Source organism: Ctenopharyngodon idella, chromosome 2 (assembly GCF_019924925.1).
Source record: "Ctenopharyngodon idella isolate HZGC_01 chromosome 2, HZGC01, whole genome shotgun sequence".
NCBI classification, from domain to species: Eukaryota; Metazoa; Chordata; class Actinopteri; order Cypriniformes; family Xenocyprididae; genus Ctenopharyngodon; species Ctenopharyngodon idella.
This window is the reverse complement of record NC_067221.1, coordinates 38,457,600-38,479,259: the sequence shown is the minus strand read 5'-3', so window position 1 is coordinate 38,479,259 and position 21,660 is coordinate 38,457,600. Positions and strand designations below refer to the sequence as shown.

Here is a 21,660-nt window from a genome sequence, read left to right as displayed (position 1 = left end):
TGTTGTTCAAGAGTGGCTTGACAAGGAATGCGACAGCTGAAACCCATGTCTTGCATACGTCTGTGCGTAGTGGTTCTTGAAGCACTGACTCCAGCTGCAGTCCACTCTTTGTGAATCTCCCCCACATTTTTGAATGGGTTTTGTTTTACAATCCTCTCCAGGGTGCGGTTATCCCTATTGCTTGTACACTTTTTTTCTACCACATTTTTTCCTTCCCTTCGCCTTTCTATTAATGTGCTTGGACACAGAGCTCTGTGAACAGCCAGCCTCTTTTGCAATGACCTTTTGTGTCTTGCCCTCCTTGTGCAAGGTGTCAATGGTGGTCTTTTGGACAACTGTCAAGTCAGCAGTCTCCCCCATGATTGCGTAGCCTACAGAACTAGACTGAGAGACCATTTAAAGGCCTTTGCAGGTGTTTTGAGTTAATTAGCTGATTAGAGTGTGGCACCAGGTGTCTTCAATATTGAACCTTTTCACAATATTCTAATTTTCTGAGATACTGAATTTGGGATTTTCCTTAGTTGTCAGTTATAATCATCAAAATTAAAAGAAATAAACATTTGAAATATATCAGTCTGTGTGTAATGAATGAATATAATATATAAGTTTCACTTTTTGAATGGAATTAGTGAAATAAATCAACTTTTTGATGATATTCTAATTATATGACCAGCACCTGTATATATATATATATATATATAATGTGTGTGTGTGTGTTCACACAAATTCATTTTCAAAATTATTATAAAATTATTATTAATGTACAGTAGTGGCCAAAAGTGATGTCCGGAGGGGATACTTGTTTTTATGACCCTACAAGTTCAATTTCTATGCACAAAATGCATAGAAAAATAAAAAGCTGTTAAAAAGTGTTAAAAATAGTTAAATAATTGCCCATGCAAATATTTTGCTGAAGGACAAAGCTGTAGCGTTGACCCCTGTGACCCCTTCAAATGGCCACTCACTCAATCGAAGAATCTTGGGATTGAAGCACACAGATCTTTAACTGCTAATAGAATTGACCTCTATCGGCATGAGTGAATTGCTTTAGGCTCCATTAGATTGATCCTAGACCAATTTTACAATCTTCCCTTTACAATGACTCCACTTAGGGATTGTGTGGAAAAGCTGGATCAGCATCTGACATGGAAGGACTGAATAATGTGTTGTTACAGATTTCTGAGCAATGCAGTGGAATCAAACATTTTTGACGAGAATAGAACACAGCCTGGAGATGATTATTCATTATAAATGGACCATGTAATCCAGGCAGTTAGTTTGCAACTGATGATGGATTTCATAAAACAGCATGAGAATAGGAACGTTATTTTTCCATTCCTAGCTTATTTTATGAGTTTCAACTTGTTTATAATTTCAGGTCAATTGACAGTGGTTATCTTTCAAATTTTAGCAACAGAGAGTGGTGGAGTAAAATAACAGTGTAAACTCCATACTTTACCTTGTTTCCTCAATATAGACTGATTCCAAAACAGTGGCAGCATATTCCAGGTTTTTCTTTAGGTCTACGAGAGACGCCTCTCCCCTCTCCAACTGTTTTATCAAACATCGTAATCTGGAAAACAAGAACATGCACATACATTAATTCTAAAAACACAACTGAGCGGCTGTGTATTTTGCAAAGCAATTATCTGAGAGCACCAGTCAACGTCAGCGTGACAAATGCAGCATTTAATTCTGCAAAACAAAGATCAATATTAAACTAACATACACATAAAAATATAAATCCTGTAACACTGCAACAAGAAAGTACCTACATTATATATACACTGTTCCAAATTATTATGCAAGTGACATATCAGCAGGATTTCAGTACAATAAACAAATTCAGATTTTAGTTTTTCAAAGAAAGTGTTTGTTTGTTTCATTTCTCCATATCTTTTTAGATAACTGGTATCAATCTCAGACGGGTTTGTTCAATAGGTCTTCTTAGGTAAATGAATGTATAAGATTTTTTTTTTTTTTTTTTTTAAACAAAATAGAAAATACTTTTATTCAGCAAGGATGCAGTAAATTGATCAAAAGTGACAGTAAAGACATTTATAATATATAATTTAAAAAAAATAAAAAAAAATATTAAGCAGCACAACTGTTTTCAACATTGATAATAATTAGAAATGTTTCTTGAGCAGCAAATCAGCATATTAGAATGATTTCTGAAGGATCATGTGACACTGAAGACTGAAGTAATGATGCTGAAAATATAGCTTTGATTACAAGCATAAATTACATTTTAAAATATATTCACATAGAAAACAGTAATTTTGAATTATAATAATATTTCACAATTTTGCTGTTTTTACTGTTTTTTTGATCAAATAAATGCAACCACAGTGAGCAAAAGAGACTTCTCTCAAAAATATTATAAAAATCTTACCGACCCCAAACTTTTGAATAGCGTTGTATACACAAACTCTAGATTATGGTATAATGACTGAATTCTTCTGTTAAATGTTCAAAAGTGTCTTCAGAAGCTTGTCTTTGTAAGACTAAGCTTGATTAATTGAGCTTTTAAGGATGATTGATTAACTGAAGCTGTTAGTCTTATCAAATCCATCTTCAATGTCCCTCTTCCAGGAAAGACTTTCAAACCGAACCACTCAAATGTTCTCCAGCCCTTGATGTGTCTGTTAAAACAATTAGACTGTCTGAGGAAATTTTAATGGGGGGAAATCATTAAATAATGGTGAAATTATTGGTAACACTTTATTTTCATGGTCCCCTTTAGACATTCTGTTGACTTTAAGTAATATTGCACCTACATGTCAACCAACTCTCATTAAAGTATTAGAAGAGCATTAGTAGACTGTCTGCTTAATATCTGCTAACATTTTATTTTGATGGTCCCCCAACAGACATTCTACTGACTATAAGTAACTTTGCAAATACATGTCAACTTATTCTACTAACCCTAATAGTCTACTAATGCTCTACAAATACACTACTGAGAGTTAGTAGATGTAGGTGCAACGTTACTTATAGTCAACAGAATGTCTAAAGGGGACCATCAAAATAAAGTTACTAACAAGGAGAGTTAGTTGACATGTAGTTGAGCAATAATGAGTTAGTTGACATGTAGTTGACCAATAATGAGAGATAGTTGACATGTAGGTGCAACGTTACATATAGTCAACAGAATGTCTAAAGGGGACCATCAAAATAAAGTGTTACTAATAATGAGAGTTAGTTGACATGTAGTTGACCAATAATGAGAGTTAGTTGACATGTAGTTGACCAATAATGAGAGTTAAAGTAGTTGACATGTAGTTGACCAGTAATGAGAGTTAGTTGACATGTAGTTGACCAATAATGAGAGTTAGTTGACATGTAGGTGCAACATTACATATAGTCAACAGAATGTCTAAAGGGGACTATCAAAATAAAGTGTTACTAATACGGAGAGTTAGTTGACATGTAGTTGACCAATAATTAGAGTTAAGGTACTTGACATGTAGTTGACCAGTAATGAGAGTTGGTTGACATGTAGGTGCAACAATTCTTATAGTCAACAGAATGTCTAAAGGGGACCATCAAAATAAAGTTACTAACAAGGAGAGTTAGTTGACATGTAGTTGACCAATAATGAGAGTTAGTTGACATGTAGTTGACATGTAGTTGACTAGTAATGAGAGTTAGTTGACATGTAGGTGCAACGTTACATCTAGTCAACAGAATGTCTAAAGGGGACCATCAAAATAAAGTGTTACTAATACGGAGAGTTAGTTGACATGTAGTTGACCAATAATGAGAGTTAGTTGACATGTAGTTGACATGTAGTTGACCAGTAATGAGAGATAGTTGACATGTAGGTGCAACGTTACATATAGTCAACAGAATGTCTAAAGGGGACCATCAAAATAGTGTTACTAATACGGAGAGTTAGTTGACATGTAGTTGACCAATAATTAGAGTTAAGGTAGTTGACATGTAGTTGACCAGTAATGAGAGTTAGTTGACATGTAGTTGACCAATAATGAGAGTTAAAGTAGTTGACATGTAGTTGACCAGTAATGAGAGTTAGTTGACATGTAGATGACCAATAATGAGAGTTAAAGTAGATGACATGTAGTTGACCAATAATGAGAGTTAAAGTAGATGACATGTAGTTGACCAATAATGAGAGTTAGTTGACATGTAAATGCAACAATTCTTATAGTCAACACAAAGTCTAAAGGGGACCATCAAAATAAAGTTACTAATAAGGAGAGTTAGTTGACATGTAGTTGAACAATAATGAGAGTTAAAGTAGTTGACATGTAGTTGACCAATAATGAGAGTTAGTTGACATTTAGTTGACCAATAATGTTAGTTGACATATAGTTGCAACGTTACTTATAGTCAACAAAATGTCTAAAGGGAACCATCAAAATAAAGTGTTAGCAATAAGGAGAGTTAGTTGACATGTAGTTGATCAATAATGACAGTTAGTTGACATGTAGGTGCAACAATTCTTATAGTCAACAGAATGTCTAAAGGGGACCATCAAAATAAAGTGTAACCAATTATTTTTTGAAGTGGAACTACCAGTGACAAATGGAAATCCTTTTTAATAACAGTCCTTGAGTCACAACATGACAGGTCAGATTATTGAAATGACACAATGCTATTTATTGATGGGTGCTAAAAGGTCACAGATTCAATCAATTCATTGATTTCAGATTTGTGCACATTGCTCACAGATATCTAGTTGACTTGCCACTATGCAGTTGAAACATTACCTCAGTGATTTGGTCTATCATTGGTCCTATTTAGGGACTGCTAGGTAAACATCATGCTTACTAGTAATTATCCACACGATAACTGCCACATATTTGCATGCAAATATATATCTGATATTCATATGTTACATTTGTCTTAATGTGACAGTAGTTGGCATTACAGCAGCACAAAATCCAGCTGGGTCCCAACTGTGTCCAACGACACAGGTAGATTTTTTTACCAGGAAAGCGATTTCACACCAGTAAGGGGGTGGGCGGCTGTCACCATGACAATCACACAGTGTTGGTGTGCCATTGATGCTTTGGGGTCAATTCAATCACACGGGAAGATTAACATTTTCCACTCAACATTTTGACAGCTGCCTGCAGATAAAAAGGAAACCCAAACCCCAACAGCCCTGTTCATCCCAGCACCTGATCTCAAATCACACTCATAAGTCTCAATCAAACACAATACGACACTAGTTTAGTATGTAATGCAAAAAAACAAAAAAACAAAAACAATAACATTTCCATATGTGTCAAACCAGAAGACAACTTCATTGCTCAGAGGTTCCTTGAATGAGGTCTTTTTCTGCAAAGTCTCTTTATTTAATTTGATTGTGGTCTATGAAAAACAGTTGCGATATTAAAGAAATTAATTTAGTTTATTTTATACAGTCAGTTACTTTGTGCATGCAAACTGTTATAGAAAGATTTAAGACGAACGTAACAGGCTTGTGTTCGAGATCCAGAGAGATAATGCTGTCCATCAGAAGCATGGCAACAATAGCCGTCTTTAACGCTCCCCACACAAAGCTTGTTTCTGCCGGGATTGACAGATGTCTCAAGACGTGTGGGTGGAACATGACGTTTGATTGGATGAACACAGCTGTCCGTGTCAGCGGCTGCCAATCAAGTTCAGCAAAGCAAAATCATTTCATGAAAAATGTCAGCTGATTATTTTTTGCCACGGGAGAATAACTGCAGCTTCACCTCAGATACACGCTGCAGGACGTGCAAAAACTGTACAGTTATAATCCTGTTCATTCCTATCCATTTAATGATTTGTTTATTCAACCTTACAAAGTCATTCCTGCTGGAACAAAGTCTGAGATTCAGGCATCAAACTTTATTCAGGCTTCTCTTGCACCACAAAAAAAAAAAAAAAAAAAAAAAAAAAAAAACTTGCTGAGATAACTCAAATATCCAAGTTGGTTAATAAAACTTCACATTTTAAGTTGACTTTGGAGAAAGTCTGCTAAAATACTCAAATGTAAAGGTAGTCATAAAAAAATAGACAGACTACAGTTAAATTGTTGAAAAAAGGCTGTAAAAATTTAGCGTTAGGATAACTTTCCCAGAATTATCTTGTTGAGAACTCAAATATAAAAGTTATCACCTACTACAACTTCACATTTCAAGTTGACTAAACTTAAATTAAGGCAGCACGAACACTTACTTTAAGTTGAAACAACTTTTTTTACATTGTAGAGGCTATACCTTTTAAAGTCCCCCTGTAGTCAATAATTGTATCCCTTAAAACTCATCTTTAATCACCAAAATGACACATTTAAAAAATTTTTCCTGTGAATTTCTTTTTTTTTTTTCATGCCTTAAAATAGCTTGAATGTAACTCTACACCCTTGCCTCATTTATTATACGCAAATATATGAATATGCCAATTAGCCCCACCTCCACTCGCACTAGCTCAAGAGATCCATTTGGTCAACTTACTGAGGTAAACACTGCACAATGGTATCGCTTTTTACAACGTCGGACACATAACGGGATTAATATGATTAGCCTTTTGCTTGACTACATTATCAAACAGCTAATAATGTGTTGTTAATGTTACACAAACCATGTTCCCGTTCACATGGCACATGGCTTGTCTTACAGCATATTAAAAACACCATATAGACATATAAACAACATTACAAACTTGATTTTCACCACAGAGTGAATAGGTGAATAGCTTTAAATATCAGGCTTCACTTAAATTTGACAAAATTTAATTTTAACAGATACGTTTACACTAAATACATCTACTAAAACTAGAAGAGTTCTCTGCATCATTGCCTAAAACATCAGTTGTAGATATGTGCAATACAATGTTACATAAAAACAAACAATGTTTCATACTTAGACAATTCTTGTTAGACAAAAAGTAAAGTTTGTTTCTGGAAAAGCTATAGTCACCCTAGTGAAAAGTTTCACTCCTAACTAAAATCCATCGTGTTGCAAAATGGGTTATACTAACAAAAATGTTTTAATGGTCAAATCATGTAGTTGTATAAGGTCACAATAGCACTTTTTTGTAAAGACATGTTGATAAAAATAGATGTTCACATGCTAAAGTCTGCTGGGATGCTCAACATAGCTAAAGTTAGCTGGCTAGAGCTAATAGTCAGCATGAGAATTATTATTTTAAACATTCATCCCCATTCATCCATCATACAAGCTTTTATGGCTGTGGAAAAGAGGTTTCTGCCAGAGAGAGGTTAGTCCATAATGTGGCTTCCATTTTGAACATGGAATGATCCAGCAGGCTATAAATTCAGTCTCCCAATGCAAAGCCACCATTCACACTGACTGCTTATGAGATATTCATGCAGAAGTGCTCAAGTGCTTTGAGGCAGGCAATGTTTTCTGGCTAATGAATCTCCAATTGAATTTGCATCAATGGGAGAGAAAAATTCACAGATGCTGCAGGTTTAGGCTGTTGTGAATACTGAGCGTTTTTCAGAAATTTCAGAAGATATCGTCAATGGTTTGTTCATGTGAATAGCTCACCTGTTGGATATTGCATGTGCACACATAACCGTCTATGTTCAACCTGTTAACTGTCACCTCCCTTTTTGAGCATCAATCTTAACTTAAATGGCTGTAATTCATGAATGTTTTTGAATACAGGTCAAGGTTGGTCTCTTTTTAAAGATACTCAGCAGATTATTGCAGAAGTCAAAGAACTTGAAAAAAAATTAAGAGAAGTTTAAGTTTACTATAAAGCAAATGTACTGAATTAAACATTTTGTATAACATATATGTAACAAAATTATTTGTACTCTAAAATCAAAGCCATCTTTCTAACAAAGTTGTGTTCCAAATTTGAAGTTGATATCACAAAAATTGAGCCCGCTAAAATAATTTAAAGTACCATTTCCATGGTAAGGCAATGTCCAATTTCAAAATGGTTTTCACAGGATGAATTTTGTGTGCTTAAGCTTTTGAACGATACCTAATTTATGATGATTACTAAAATACACTTACCAATCACTTTATTAGGTACACCTGTTATACTGCTAATTAACGCAAATACATCTAATCAGCCAATCACATGGCAGCAACTCAATGCATTTAAACATGATCAAGATGATCTATTCAAAGTTCAAATTGAGCATCAGAATGGGAAAGAAAGGTGATTTAAGTGACTTTGAATGTGGCATGGTTGTTGGTGACAGACGGGCTGGTGAGAGTATTTCAGAAACTGCTGATCTACTGGGATATTCACACACAACCATCTCTAGAGTTTACAGAGAGTGGCCAGAGGTCAGAGGAGAATGGCCAGAGTGGTTCAAACTGATAGAAAGGCAACAGTAACTCAAATAACCACTGGTCAGAGCATCTCTGAACACACAACACACTTGAAGCAGATGAGCTACAGCAGCAGAAGACACACCGGTGCCACTCCTGTCAGCTAAGAACAGGAAAATGAGAGCTCACCAAAACTGGACAATAGAAGATAGATGAGTCTCGATTTCTGCAGCGCCATTCAGTTAGTAGGGTCAGAATTTGGCATAAAAAACATGAAAGCATGGATCCATCCTGCTTTGTATCAACGGTTCAGGCTGCTGGTGGTGTAATGGTTGGGGGGATATTTTCTTGGCACACTAAGGGCCCCATAGTACCAATTGAGCATTGTTTAAACACCACAGCCTACCTGAGTATTGTTGCTGACCATGTCCATCCCTTTATGACCACAGTGTGCCCATCTTCTGATGTCACAAAGCTCAAAACATCTCAACATGGTTTCTTGAACATGACACTGAGTTCACTAAACTCAAATGGATTCCAGTCACCAGATCTCAATCCAATAGAACACATTTGGGATGTGCTGGAATGGGAGATTCGCATCATGGATGTGCAGCCGACAAATCTGCAGAAACTGCCTGATGCTATATGTCAATATGGACCAAAATCTGTGAGGAATGTTTCGAGCACCTTGCTGAATCTTTGCCATGAAGAATTAAGGCAGTTCTGAAAACAAAAGGTGGGCAAACCCAGTACCAGCAAGGTGTACCTAAAAAAAAAAAAAAAAAGGTATATGTGATAAGGAAAAGGGCAAAAAAAAAAAAAAAAAAAAAAAAGTCATGTCAAGCATCAGGCTACCAGGACACTGAAGGTGATGATACACGAGGTAACTTTTTGAGCAATGTTGCCAGGCGAGGCAATGTTGCCAAGCGATGTTGCTTGGGCACTTTCCCATTGAGAATGGGCAACAAATTTCAATCTAATGTTTCCAGATAGAAATTTGTTGCCCATTCTCAATGGGAAAGTACCCAAGCAACATTGCTTGGCAACACTGCCCGGCAACATTACTCAAAAAGTTGCTCTGTGTATCATCACCTTGAGAGTTAACAAGCTAGGAAACCCATTTAACAACATTTTTATCAACTGTTATGATTTTTACCTAAGTCTGACCACTTAGAAAAGTAATATCACACCATTACCACACCAGTATCATTCAATGGTGCAAATCAAGTTACATGCTAAAGTTTAAAACTTACTGCTATGGGTTTGTTCAAATCCCCAACCCTAAATACTGTATAAGCAATACTAATAGCAAGCTGCACTAACTAGAGCGCAGGGGACAACTAAACTGAGATTTCAGTTTGATTCAAACCCCAGGCATCATAAGACCTCTTTCAAGCTTTGTTTAATCCTTGGCCCGTTATTTTTCTTCCTGGAAACAGTTTGAAATGCAGAGAAAATGTGCTGGCCAAACAGTCCAACAGCTTATTAGAGCGTCCCTGATCTCTGAGCGGGGCATCAGAGGGCAGAGCGACAGACACCACACAGAGATTAAAAACACGCAGACGCACGGAGATATACCGCTCATGCTAATGCTCTTTTCTGTGCAGATGTGTGTGCTGCGCTCTATCCATGAAATCACATGTGGCATTATCGCAGTTTATAATCATGCATGATTTAAAGAGTCAATCTTTGATAAGTGATACAAACATGTCCAATTGATCCCACATTATAATAATAAAAAAAATAATAACACTAACAACAGATGTACTTGGTTACTTTTTTTTTTAGATTACACAACAGGGAAAAATATATATACAATAAAATTATATATATATATATATATATATATATATATATATATATAATAAATGTACTGTAAAAAATAAAATGTATTTATTTGTTACAAAATAAAATATATAATAAATATTTAAATGAACTTAAATTTTAAGGACATAAACACTGAAAAAGAAAACATTAAAGGTATTATTTAATAAGTTCCCTGAGTATTTATTAAAAACAAAATGTCTGTGGCATTCAAAATAAATGAGGAAGAGCTTTTTAACTATTCATGGATTGAAGAGATTACACAAATTGCCAGGAATCGCAAAAGTATTACAGAGTAACCTCTAACCCTACTAAAAATATTTAAGTTGAGATTACATGATCATTTTAAATTAAATGTATGAGTTAGCTTACTTAGATACTTTAGGTTAAGAGCAATTAACATGTATAGTAGCCTACAAAATAAAAATCTGCTAGTTCTGTACTTAAACTTTGAATTTCTTAACTTAAAAAATTTGAGGTAACTGATTACCTCAATTTTTTTGAGTTTTGCAAACTTATTTGGGTTTACAGTGTATAGTGAACAAACCACTAAATTATGTGTTAAATATTAATTATGGTAACACCTTACACAACATTGTAGCATTTGTTTTGCAACACTCTGGTGTCTTCGGTGTCACAACATATTATAGTTACTTCACAAAACTGTACCATATAACCAAACAATGATCAAATCATTAAGCTCTGAAATTTATTGAAGAATAATGGCAAGTGCTGCCAAATGTTGTACCATTAAATTGAACCCAAATCTAAATATCTAAATGTCTCTCTCTTTGAAAGTATTAAGACTTTTTACAACTCAAAGGTTTATGAGTGGCTCAAGAAGCGTTCATAAACACATTACTGAAACAACACGCTAATTTACTTTCTCTATCTCAGCGGCAGCCAATCAGTGCATTATGGGTCAGACTGGGCAGGAAATCAATTAATGACGAACGATCTGAAATAATGATGGAACACTGTGTTGCCGGGGTCTGGAGAAATGTCAGTGCATTGTTTTACTGTGTAATTAGACAGTTAATAAGAGCCTTAATGAACAACATGCTCTCCATCTCCATGGGTAAAAGTATTGGAGAACGAAGACACACCGTGGGGTAAATACTTCTGTTTCATAATCAGCAAAAATGCTGGTGCCTCGTAGCTAAAGAACATAATTTCTGATCAAATGTGTTTCAATTAGAAGAGGAAGAGTTGTGATGTAGCAGCTGGTTTTAAATGAATTTTCTGATTAGCTCTGTACTCTCTCTAACTAAAACAGAGTTGTTCAAAGAAAGCATTCAATTAGCATCTTAATGGGTGACTGTGGCACTATTCCAATCCTTAGTAGGTTGCTACCTAGAGAGCATGCTAACTAAAATGAAACACATACTATAAGTGACTGATTTAAAGTGCTCTATGGAGGCAGCAAAATGCACAGCACACACACAATTTTTTTTAATTATTTTTTTTAATGGAAACTGCTTATTTTAATTATCTGTAATAACTATCTGTATCAATACTGTTCAGGATTAAATACAAACCCGATTCCAAAAAAGTTGGGACACTGTACAAATTGTGAATAAAAAAGGAATGCAATAATTTACAAATCTCATAAACTTATATTTTATTCACAATAGAATATAGATAACATATCAAATGCTGAAAGTGAGACATTTTGAAATGTCATGCCAAATATTGGCTCATTTTGGATTTCATGAGAGCTACACATTCCAAAAAAGTTGGGACAGGTAGCAATAAGAGACCGGAAAAGTTAAATGTACATATAAGGAACAGCTGGAGGACCAATTTGCAACTTATTAGGTCAACTGGCAACATGATTGGGTATAAAAAGAGCCTCTCTGAGAGTGGCAGTGTCTCTCAGAAGTCAAGATGGGCAGAGGATCACCAATTCCCCCAATGCTGCGGCGAAAAATAGTGGAGCAATATCAGAAAGGAGTTTCTCAGAGAAAAATTGCAAAGAGTTTGAAGTTATCATCATCTACAGTGCATAATATCATCCAAAGATTCAGAGAATCTGGAACAATCTCTGTGCGTAAGGGTCAAGGCCGCAAAAAAACCATACTGGATGCCCGTGATCTTCGGGCCCTTAGACGGCACTGCATCACATACAGGAATGCTACTGTAATGGAAATCACAACATGGGCTCAGGAATACTTCCAGAAAACATTGTCGGTGAACACAATCCACCGTGCCATTCACCGTTGCCGGCTAAAACTCTATAGGTCAAAAAAGAAGCCATATCTAAACATGATCCAGAAGCGCAGGCATTTTCTCTGGGCCAAGGCTAATTTAAAATGGACTGTGGCAAAGTGGAAAACTGTTTTGTGGTCAGACGAATCAAAACTTGAAGTTCTTTTTGGAAAACTGGGATACCATGTCATCCGGACTAAAGAGGACAAGGACAACCCAAGTTGTTATCAGCGCTCAGTTCAGAAGCCTGCATCTCTGATGGTATGGGGTTGCATGAGTGCGTGTGGCATGGGCAGCTTACACATCTGGAAAGGCACCATCAATGCTGAAAGGTATATCCAAGTTCTAGAACAACATATGCTCCCATCCAGACGTCGTCTCTTTCAGGGAAGAATTTGCATTTTCCAACATGACAATGCCAGACCACATATTGCATCAATTACAACATCATGGCTGCGTAGAAGAAGGATCCGGGTACTGAAATGGCCAGCCTGCAGTCCAGATCTTTCACCCATAGAAAACATTTGGCGCATCATAAAGAGGAAGATGCGACAAAGAAGACCTAAGACAGTTGAGCAACTAGAAGCCTGTATTAGACAAGAATGGGACAACATTCCTATTCCTAAACTTGAGCAACTTGTCTCCTCAGTCCCCAGATGTTTGCAGACTGTTATAAAAAGAAGAGGGGATGCCACACAGTGGTAAACATGGCCTTGTTCCAACTTTTTTGAGATGTGTTGATGCCATGAAATTTAAAATCAACTTATTTTTCCCTTAAAATGATACATTTTCTCAGTTTTTTGGAATCGGGTTTGTATTTATAATCAAAATTTTTCTCGACTAGACCGAACTGACCAGAGATGGATAGCTATTTATAGATCAATTTCACTTCTGAAAGCAAAATACTTTGTCTTAGACATGCCTACAGCAAATATATAAGCACAGTCCCTTATTCTCAAACACACAGGCACAAAATGAAAGGAAAAAGAAGATATTAGGGCATCTGCACACAATCCATTTCCATTCTTCCTCCCTTGAGTACCTGCACAAATTGGAAGTAAATGACACAAGCACATCATATAAACAAACACTGTAGGAAATCAGCAGACGCTGATAGGTTGTGCTGACGTGTACATTAAAAGAAAAACAGAGGAGTAATCTGGATTAAATAGACGAGGACGGTTACTGAGGGATCCAGATGGCACGCAGTAGACGTTAGGGAAGGAAAGATGGCAGAAGACACTTGAGTGTAACTTGAATATATCTTGCTAGCACTGTCACTATCTATACCTATTAGGTAAAAAATATTCACAGAAGACATTTTATACCTCAGTTCTTTTTCCTAGACAGCAGTGAGATTACCTGAGAGCAAATGGAGACTCCTGCTTCTCAGATGCTTCTGAGAAAAAACACTACAGTAAATGTCACATGACTGTGTTTACATGGACAAAACGATTTTGATATGAATCAAAATATTGTCATACAGGTAAAAAAGTTAAAAGGGGTCATGCATTAACCAGACTGGTAATACACTCTAAAAAATGCTGGGTTAAAAACAACCCAAGTTGGGCTGAAAATGGACAAACCCAGAGATTGAGTTGTTTTAACTCAGCGGTTGGGTTAAACGTTTCCCAACGTGCTGGACAATTTCATTCAACCCAACTGTTGTTTAAAAATTACTATATGGCTGGCTTAAAATTAACCCAAAATGGTTTGGAAATTAAAAATCAGACACATAATTACTAGAGGCAACAATGATAATCAAAAGGTGAACATTTATTAATAAGCAATTTAATAAATGTTTATTGTAGAGTTGTCAAAAGTACAGACTTCGGTACCAATCAGTACTGAAATTTTAAAAATGTGACGCTTTGAGCGCTGTTGAGTGGATTCGTAAACACCTCTGATTGGCCATTGTGTTGACATGCTCATCGGATATGTCTGTGATTGGCTATAATGATCATGGGAGAGTTTGGAAGCACACGGAAGTGTCCCGTGTGTATCTGTGTAAGCGCTCGGTGAAGAGCGTAACTGATGACTATTTACAACATTTTTGAAGCGTTGATCATTGAAGCTAATCAGACATATCTAATGAGCCTGTGAACACAATGGCCAATCAGAGGTGTTTACGAATCTGCTCAACAGCGCCACATTTTTAAAATTTCAGTACCGACTTGGTACCGAAGTTGGTACTTTTGATAAATACAAAGTTCTAATATGAAACTCTAATGGGCAGGCTAATAGGTCCTTTAACTCAACCAGCTTGTAATCACATTATTATCTATAGGACACAGAAGATTGGTTCCTGCTGTATCAGTAGCCAATGAGCTTGCGTGCTCAATCTTCAAATACATGAGTAGCATTTGCCTTAGCAGTGCAGCGCGCTTCAGAAACCCTCCACCTTCCCCAGCTCCACGTGTATAGATCTGCTACTGGTAATTCATGTACGCTATATTGTGCAGCAGCAGCATGTCTTACTTGCTCACAGCAGCGTGTTGTGTATGTATTGGCAGTAGCAAGTCCCGTACTTGCTCTGCAGCAGCAGCAGCAATAAAAGCAGCAGCAGCGTAGTAGATCTATTCTGCCAAGACCAAACACATCTACATTGTCATACCCATTACCATGCCAAACACTCAGAGAGTTGTCATGACAGAACTTTAGTTTATTGTTTAATTATTATTTATTAAACTTATTAATAAATGTTCATTTATTAAACTTATTAATAAATGTTCATTTATTAAACATATTGATAAATGTTCATTTCCAACCTATTTTGAGTTCATTTTAAGCATGCAACACAGTAATTTTTGAACAACAGTTAAATAAAACTATCCAGCAGGTTGGGCAAACATTTAACCCAACCGCTGGGTTAAAACAACCCAATTGTTGGGTTTGTCCATTTTCAATGGTTTGTCCAGTTTCAATAAGTTCTATATACTGTAAATAGTAAACAAATTACTACAATAATAAAAATAATAGTGGTAGTAGTAATAGTAGTAACTCAGTTATTTGAATGGCATGGCTATTCGGGTTTAAATTTAAAACAGTCAAAATATAATACTTAAAAAAAATGAAATATTTTATTTGTTTACCTGCATGTTATGTGTCCATTATTAATCAACATCAGAGAAACATGAACATACAACTGCATTATTAAATTACTGAAATTAACGTAAAATCTCAAATAAATATTTTAGGTCAAAAGGGTTCGGCTGATAAAAAAGTTTGAAAATCCCTGATATAGAATAAAAAAACTCAAAGGTCTAGAGTTTCTCTTATTTAATTACTGTATACTTCTCAAATGTACTATTCATGTCACTGTGTAGAAATTTAATTGGCAAAAACACAAATGTGCAAAAAAGTGCATCTTTAAATAAGAGATCAATTAAATGAAAGCAAAAACAAGCAGTAGTCCTTTGGATACTGCTAAAAACCGAGTTACAAAAATCCTTTTTAATCTTGTGGAGCTCATTTGGTACAGGTCTAGAGTTGTATTGTAAAGTATAAAATGCATCATCAATAGATTTTACGCATATGTAATTTTAGGTTACTAAACCTACTTGGATTTATGCAAATTCATAATAATTAAACTGCATTTTTGAGTGTCATATAGCTTGTGGATAGATGCAGCACTCAGGCTATAAAGATTTCTGTCCTTATTTTCAGAACAAAAGGTCAGTTAGTCACACTGTCGCCCGCTGTAATTCAATAAAAGCAATCCAATTTCTGAAAGGTCACTAAATCTACATATTACTCTATCAGATAAAAACATCATGAGTTTCTTTGGCAGACTGACCTGGTACACACACACACACACACACACACACACACAACACACACACAACACACACACAACACGCACACACAACACACACACACATACACATACACACACAACCAACAGCTAGTGTTTATGGACACAGTGGCTCTGTTCCAAAACCTAGTGAGCTGCTTATGCACTGAAATACAAATAAAGGCTTCATTGGCATCAGTAGTTCCATGAACAACTTTTAACATCTTTCCATTGCACAAAAGTTTCTTTATAGTGGAAAAAGGTTATTTAGATTTTTAAAATGCTCTTCACATGATTCTTTTAAGAACTGTTCACTGAAATGGTTCTTCTATTGCACCACTGTGAAAACCCCCTTTTGGAACCTGTATAGGCAGCATTTTAAGGATGCCATGTTAAATTTAAAGACATGCGTTTATGCATATTGTCCTTATATTGTAATCAGTACGAGCACAAGTTATAATTGCTGCCTAACATGTTCACTGTCTCTGCTTAACTGAAGCACATAACATTTAATTATAGCTGTGTATTACTGGCATATGGACATTACTTTGACACACCCATCTCTGACTGATACCAGAATATTTCCTGATTTGAAAGCTGCTTTGAAACAATGTGTGTTGTGAAAAGCACTGTACAAATAAACTTGAAATGAAATAATTTCATAATAGTATTGGTTGTACAATAATAATACATAAAACATTATATTCATATTTATATTATAATATAAGTTGTATTTAATATATACACAAACAATAAGAATATGAGCAATATCATACGAGTAGGAGTGCGGCAGAGTGCTGTAGGTAATCACAACTGTGCTGATATAGAGCAATATCGCACAACTACGAGTGTGATATTGTGTTTATACAACAGTTAGACGGCGCACGCGTGTAAATAAATAAGGAACAATAAAGGCTGTCTTAAAAACCCTCTTGTGTGAGGAACTACTTCCTTCTGCCAAATCTCAAGTTGACAGTTTAACAGTTGAGCCCAAATCTGTTACCAATTTGAAAACTCACTTTTAAAGTTAAAAAGCTATTATATGTATATTATTATGTGAAATACTTTTATTATGTGAAATACTGAGAGCTATATGCTCTAAGCTATATGCTAAAATTATGTAGAGCAGTAGTATCATGTGAGAGAGAGAGAGAGAGAGAGAGAGAGAGAGAGAGAGAGAGAGAGAGAGAGAGAGAGAGAGAGCGCGATCGAATGAGATTAAACCTGCATCTGAGGCAGCATTCATTCTTCAGGTCAATCTCATATTCATAATACGCTGAGGAAAGCAATATCTTTGTTGTAGTATCCTCTCAACAGTTACTGGGATTTCCGATGACAATTTCCGCTGGACAATTTGGTTGCGTCTTACAAGATGTTGTTGAAAGTAGCCTTAAATAATGTCCTTGTTTACAAACTTGTTTCAGTCCCTTTCAATATAAAAGTCTTTGCTACTGACTCACCCATAAAGACAGTCTCTTGTCACCATCTAATGGTGTAACAATGTAACTTTTACAGAAGTCAAAATCACTAACACCTAGACTGTTTCTCAATACCAAATACTATACTACTATTATTTATATAAAATAATATTTATTGAACTATAATATTTAATAAACAATAATAGCCTTTATAAAAGTTGCTAAGCAATTCAGTCAAAAGTCCAAAGGCAGCGCTCTGATACAGCATTAAAGTTATATAAAATATAAAGTTATGAAATTTTGCCTTCAGCCAAAACTATTTGCTCTGGAACAAATAATAAATTAATGAGACTATAGATTGCCTGTTAAATATTCCCAAAACAAATTATATCTCATGCTTAACCACTATAGAGACATCAGAGCCAGCAGCAAATTCCAGAAGAACTGGCCGAGGTAAGGCTGTTTTTGGCAGATACATGAGTGCCGAACGCCCGCTGACACCCCGGAGCTCACATCTCCGAAAACATCGAAGCAATTAAATAAGTGTTATCTTTATAAACAAACCGCATATTTGAAGTTTAAACAACTACATTCTCGCCTAAAAACTCTTAAAACTACATTTCATGACACAATAACAGTAGTATTTATAAAATTATGGTGGGTTTGCTTGTCCTCTATGACACTCGCTGTGAGAAATGCTGCAAGTGGAGTGATACAAACGGTGAAACGGTTCCTGTGGCGATACTGGCAGAAAATCGCATGGCTGGAAAGACCTTTCAGCCAATGAGATTTGAGGACCGGAAGTAACTGTTGAATTAATATATATAACGTATATTGTTATTGTATTGCTTGCTTTTCCATTTACATTTATCTCATAAAGATCTAGGTTTCCTCAAGGACTTTCTGATTTCTGTAGTTTACCTCACACTTCTGTGTCATACCGATAAAATCTCTAATCTAGCTGCATGACAGCTGACTCTGTCAAGGGAAGCAAAACTGACCTGCGGCCTGTAAGGTGACTCAATCTTAATGGAGTTTCTGTGTTTTTGACCCAAGAGTGGAAGGACCAAATCACTCAACCGAGGCAATGAACACAGATGACAGGTGAGTGTAAAACACTGGAAAAATATCAGTTGCTTGTGTTGTTCTCCTCACATTTCACCTTCTAGTTGCTATTCATCTTCATCAAATGTGAGTGGTGCTTGTCTGTGCCAAACACGCCACCACAGTGCTGGGGTGATGTGGGTGGTTGCCAGGGTTTTGCTATGCGGTTGTTAAGGTGGTTGTTTACTTGCCCAAGTCAAAAGCCCACCCCCAAGTCTCTATTCTGGTCTACTCAATGCACGTCCAAGTAGAAAAGAAACAGCACACCTCTCTTCAACATGCCGCATGATTTGAGTAATCATTCATATTTGTAGAACAAATTTTGGGGTATGAATTACGTGCCAAAATTTAATATTTAAGCATGTATGGGCAATTGAAATAGAGATGGTAACTGCCTCAGCATGCAACACTAATCACATATTGTTGAAGATAAATAGCAAATTATGTTTGTCATATATTCCTCAAGAGAACAAACATCATGTATTAGAGCATAAAATATTCATAAGCCAAAGTAAACAATCAAGCTGTGCTGAGACCCTACATGAGAAGATACAGACCATACAAATAACTCTTCTTTTTTGTTAAACATGTACTTTTGCTCTTCTACCAAATTAAAGTCCACCCTTCGTCCTATGCTTACAGAAAAAAAAATGAGTCCTCGGTTCACTTTACCATTAAGAGCAGTTCTGCTATGACCAGACTCTAATATGCATACTAATGTCTTAAGAACAGACAAGATTTGCTACTTTAACGTTTACTTCCAATTTAATACTCCAAACCATGGCTAATTGCATGAAGGTCTGTTCTGAGCATTTTAAAGATTGGTTTCTCTGTGAAACACAGGCTGTCCAGCACTGATTAATATTCCATTAACAGCTCAATTAAGCCTGATTCATTAGGTGAAGAATAGCAGACCAGCACTAATGTAGAAGTCCAGCAGTGACGGTAAAATGTGGAGGACTTTAAAGTGTCCTACACAGGTTACAATGCCAAAAACCCCACTATAGACATGTATTTGTATTTGTCAGTTTAATTCTTTGCTTGCTAAACACTGACCTTTTTCAGCATAGCCTAAATGTTCTGAAAAAATAAATAGGAAATAATGACATATTTTGATCTGGTCCTCATCAAGAAATGGACCCTTTTCAGTTTTCACATTTTCAGCATTTCCATGACTTTCCAAGAGAGGGAAAAATCTAGAGAGATTGATTACAGCAGTCAGAGGACAGACAGATGTCAAATTTGCTGCCAATCCTTCAACCGTTGTAGAAACACCCTCGCAGAATGAAAAACTTTACTACATTTACGATGCTGATTACTGTGGAAATGCATCATCACAGTCTGTGAAAAGGGTCCATTATATGACTTATGAAGACTTTATACAGCATCGTACTGTATGGACTATATTGTAGGCTATTTATGTTTATCAAAATATGCAATGTCAATTAGTGTGAGCATTGTGTACAGTAGCAAAAACTGCCTTTACAGTCAAAAAAATTGGAAAATGGTGGCGGTCTCAGAGTGAAAAGCTCAAAAGCTGAAGCATATAGGTTAACCTGTCAAGTGCGTGTATTGTTTCAATGTGCTAGAGAAGTATTTTTTTCCCAGCGAATAACTTACATTTGACGTATATTTTTTCAGATGCAGCCTTCAGATTTCCTAAAAAAAAAAAAAGAGCACGCGCATGCGCGTCAAACAGATGCCACACAATAGAGAAAGAATATTAAATAAAATATTTAATCATAAAAATATTTATTATTATTAGTGCTGTCAAATAATTAATAATAATCAAAAAATTATTCAGACATTTTTGATATTTTTGATATATTTTTACTATGATCAAAGTAAATGTTTGTGTTCTACTTTAGCTGGTAACACTGAGTTTGTGCTTTTGTATTTTAATCATCATTTATATATATATCATTTATATAATATATTTATATTTTAAATCTTTTTTTCCACACAAAATGTATACAATAACCTACATTCATTCGTTTATATTCTGTACAGCAATTCACAATAAATATGTGCAATAACATTTTTTAATGTGTAGGCCTACTGAAAATAAAATTTGGATTTGTATCAGATTAATCATAAAATACTCAACAGGTTAATTAGTCAAAATAATCATTAGGCCATAGTTGCAAAAAAACTTTCCACATTCATTGTATAGAAAAGAGCGACAAGGACCTTGTGTTCAATATCAAATCATGCTGGTTTATAATGATGTGAGTGTTAGTAAATGATGACAGGTCATTTTAGGGCAACTATTATTTCTTTAAAAATGTTCTGCCACTAGCCACTGACACACACACACACACACATCCGAAGACAAACATCAGCCAGAGTAAATAATTAATAGTTCTCCACAGTCGGTTCGATATCAATCCTGTTAGGCCGGGCCAGCCGTGCCCAAGCAGCTGATGGATTGGCAATGCCTGGCACCCTGTCGCAGGAGGGCAGGGGTAATAAAGTGGCATGAATGGTTCATTAACCTCAGGAGAGATACTCAGCAGTGAATTAAGTAATCATCTGAGTAAATCTGAGTGCTGACAGGATATAAAGTCTGCTGCAAACTTGATATGAGTGAATAGTTTACGACTTCGCTGGTGTTTGATCTATAGTGCCAATGTGCCGCTGCAGACGATGTGGAGCTTTGAAATTACTAGTGCGAGGAACAGCCTGGACTGCATTTTATTTTGTTTACAGAGAGGAAAAAATCCATTTACAGCTGCCAAAACAAAATAACATGAAAGTCAGGGGACCATATCATGGAAAAAAGGAGCAGTCTTGCTCTTCTGAAATGAAAAAGTTCAAAATACTAAAACTCAAATGTTCACAACTCACAATAAACACCCTTCTCTTTCTAAAAACCATTCAGTGAGCCTAGTTTCACATTGAGTGGTGTGCAAAACTCGTCATCAAAATGACAAGGTGTTTCTATGTGTATGTGGCTGCTTACTGGTCAAACGAGCGAGCCCATGCCCAATATGATATTTTAGTCCGTATGTGGCTTAGGTCAGCTATGTCATTTGCTGTAAAACAGCTATGCTACACCATT

The 21,660-nt window shown here is 35.8% G+C and overlaps 1 protein-coding gene across 24 annotated transcripts in view; it reads right to left on the bottom strand.

The window, feature by feature from the left end:
* pde1cb (phosphodiesterase 1C, calmodulin-dependent b) overlaps nt 1-21,660 on the bottom strand; it is a 211,398-nt gene that overhangs the window by 129,257 nt on the left and 60,481 nt on the right. For 12 of the 24 annotated variants that reach the window (XM_051865993.1, XM_051866008.1, XM_051865985.1 and 9 more), the window contains one exon: nt 1,460-1,573. The exons of the other annotated variants lie outside the window; for them this stretch is intronic. In XM_051865993.1, coding sequence (XP_051721953.1) covers nt 1,460-1,573 — 114 coding nt within the window. The remainder of the gene's footprint in view (nt 1-1,459; nt 1,574-21,660) is intronic. 24 annotated transcript variants of the gene reach the window in all.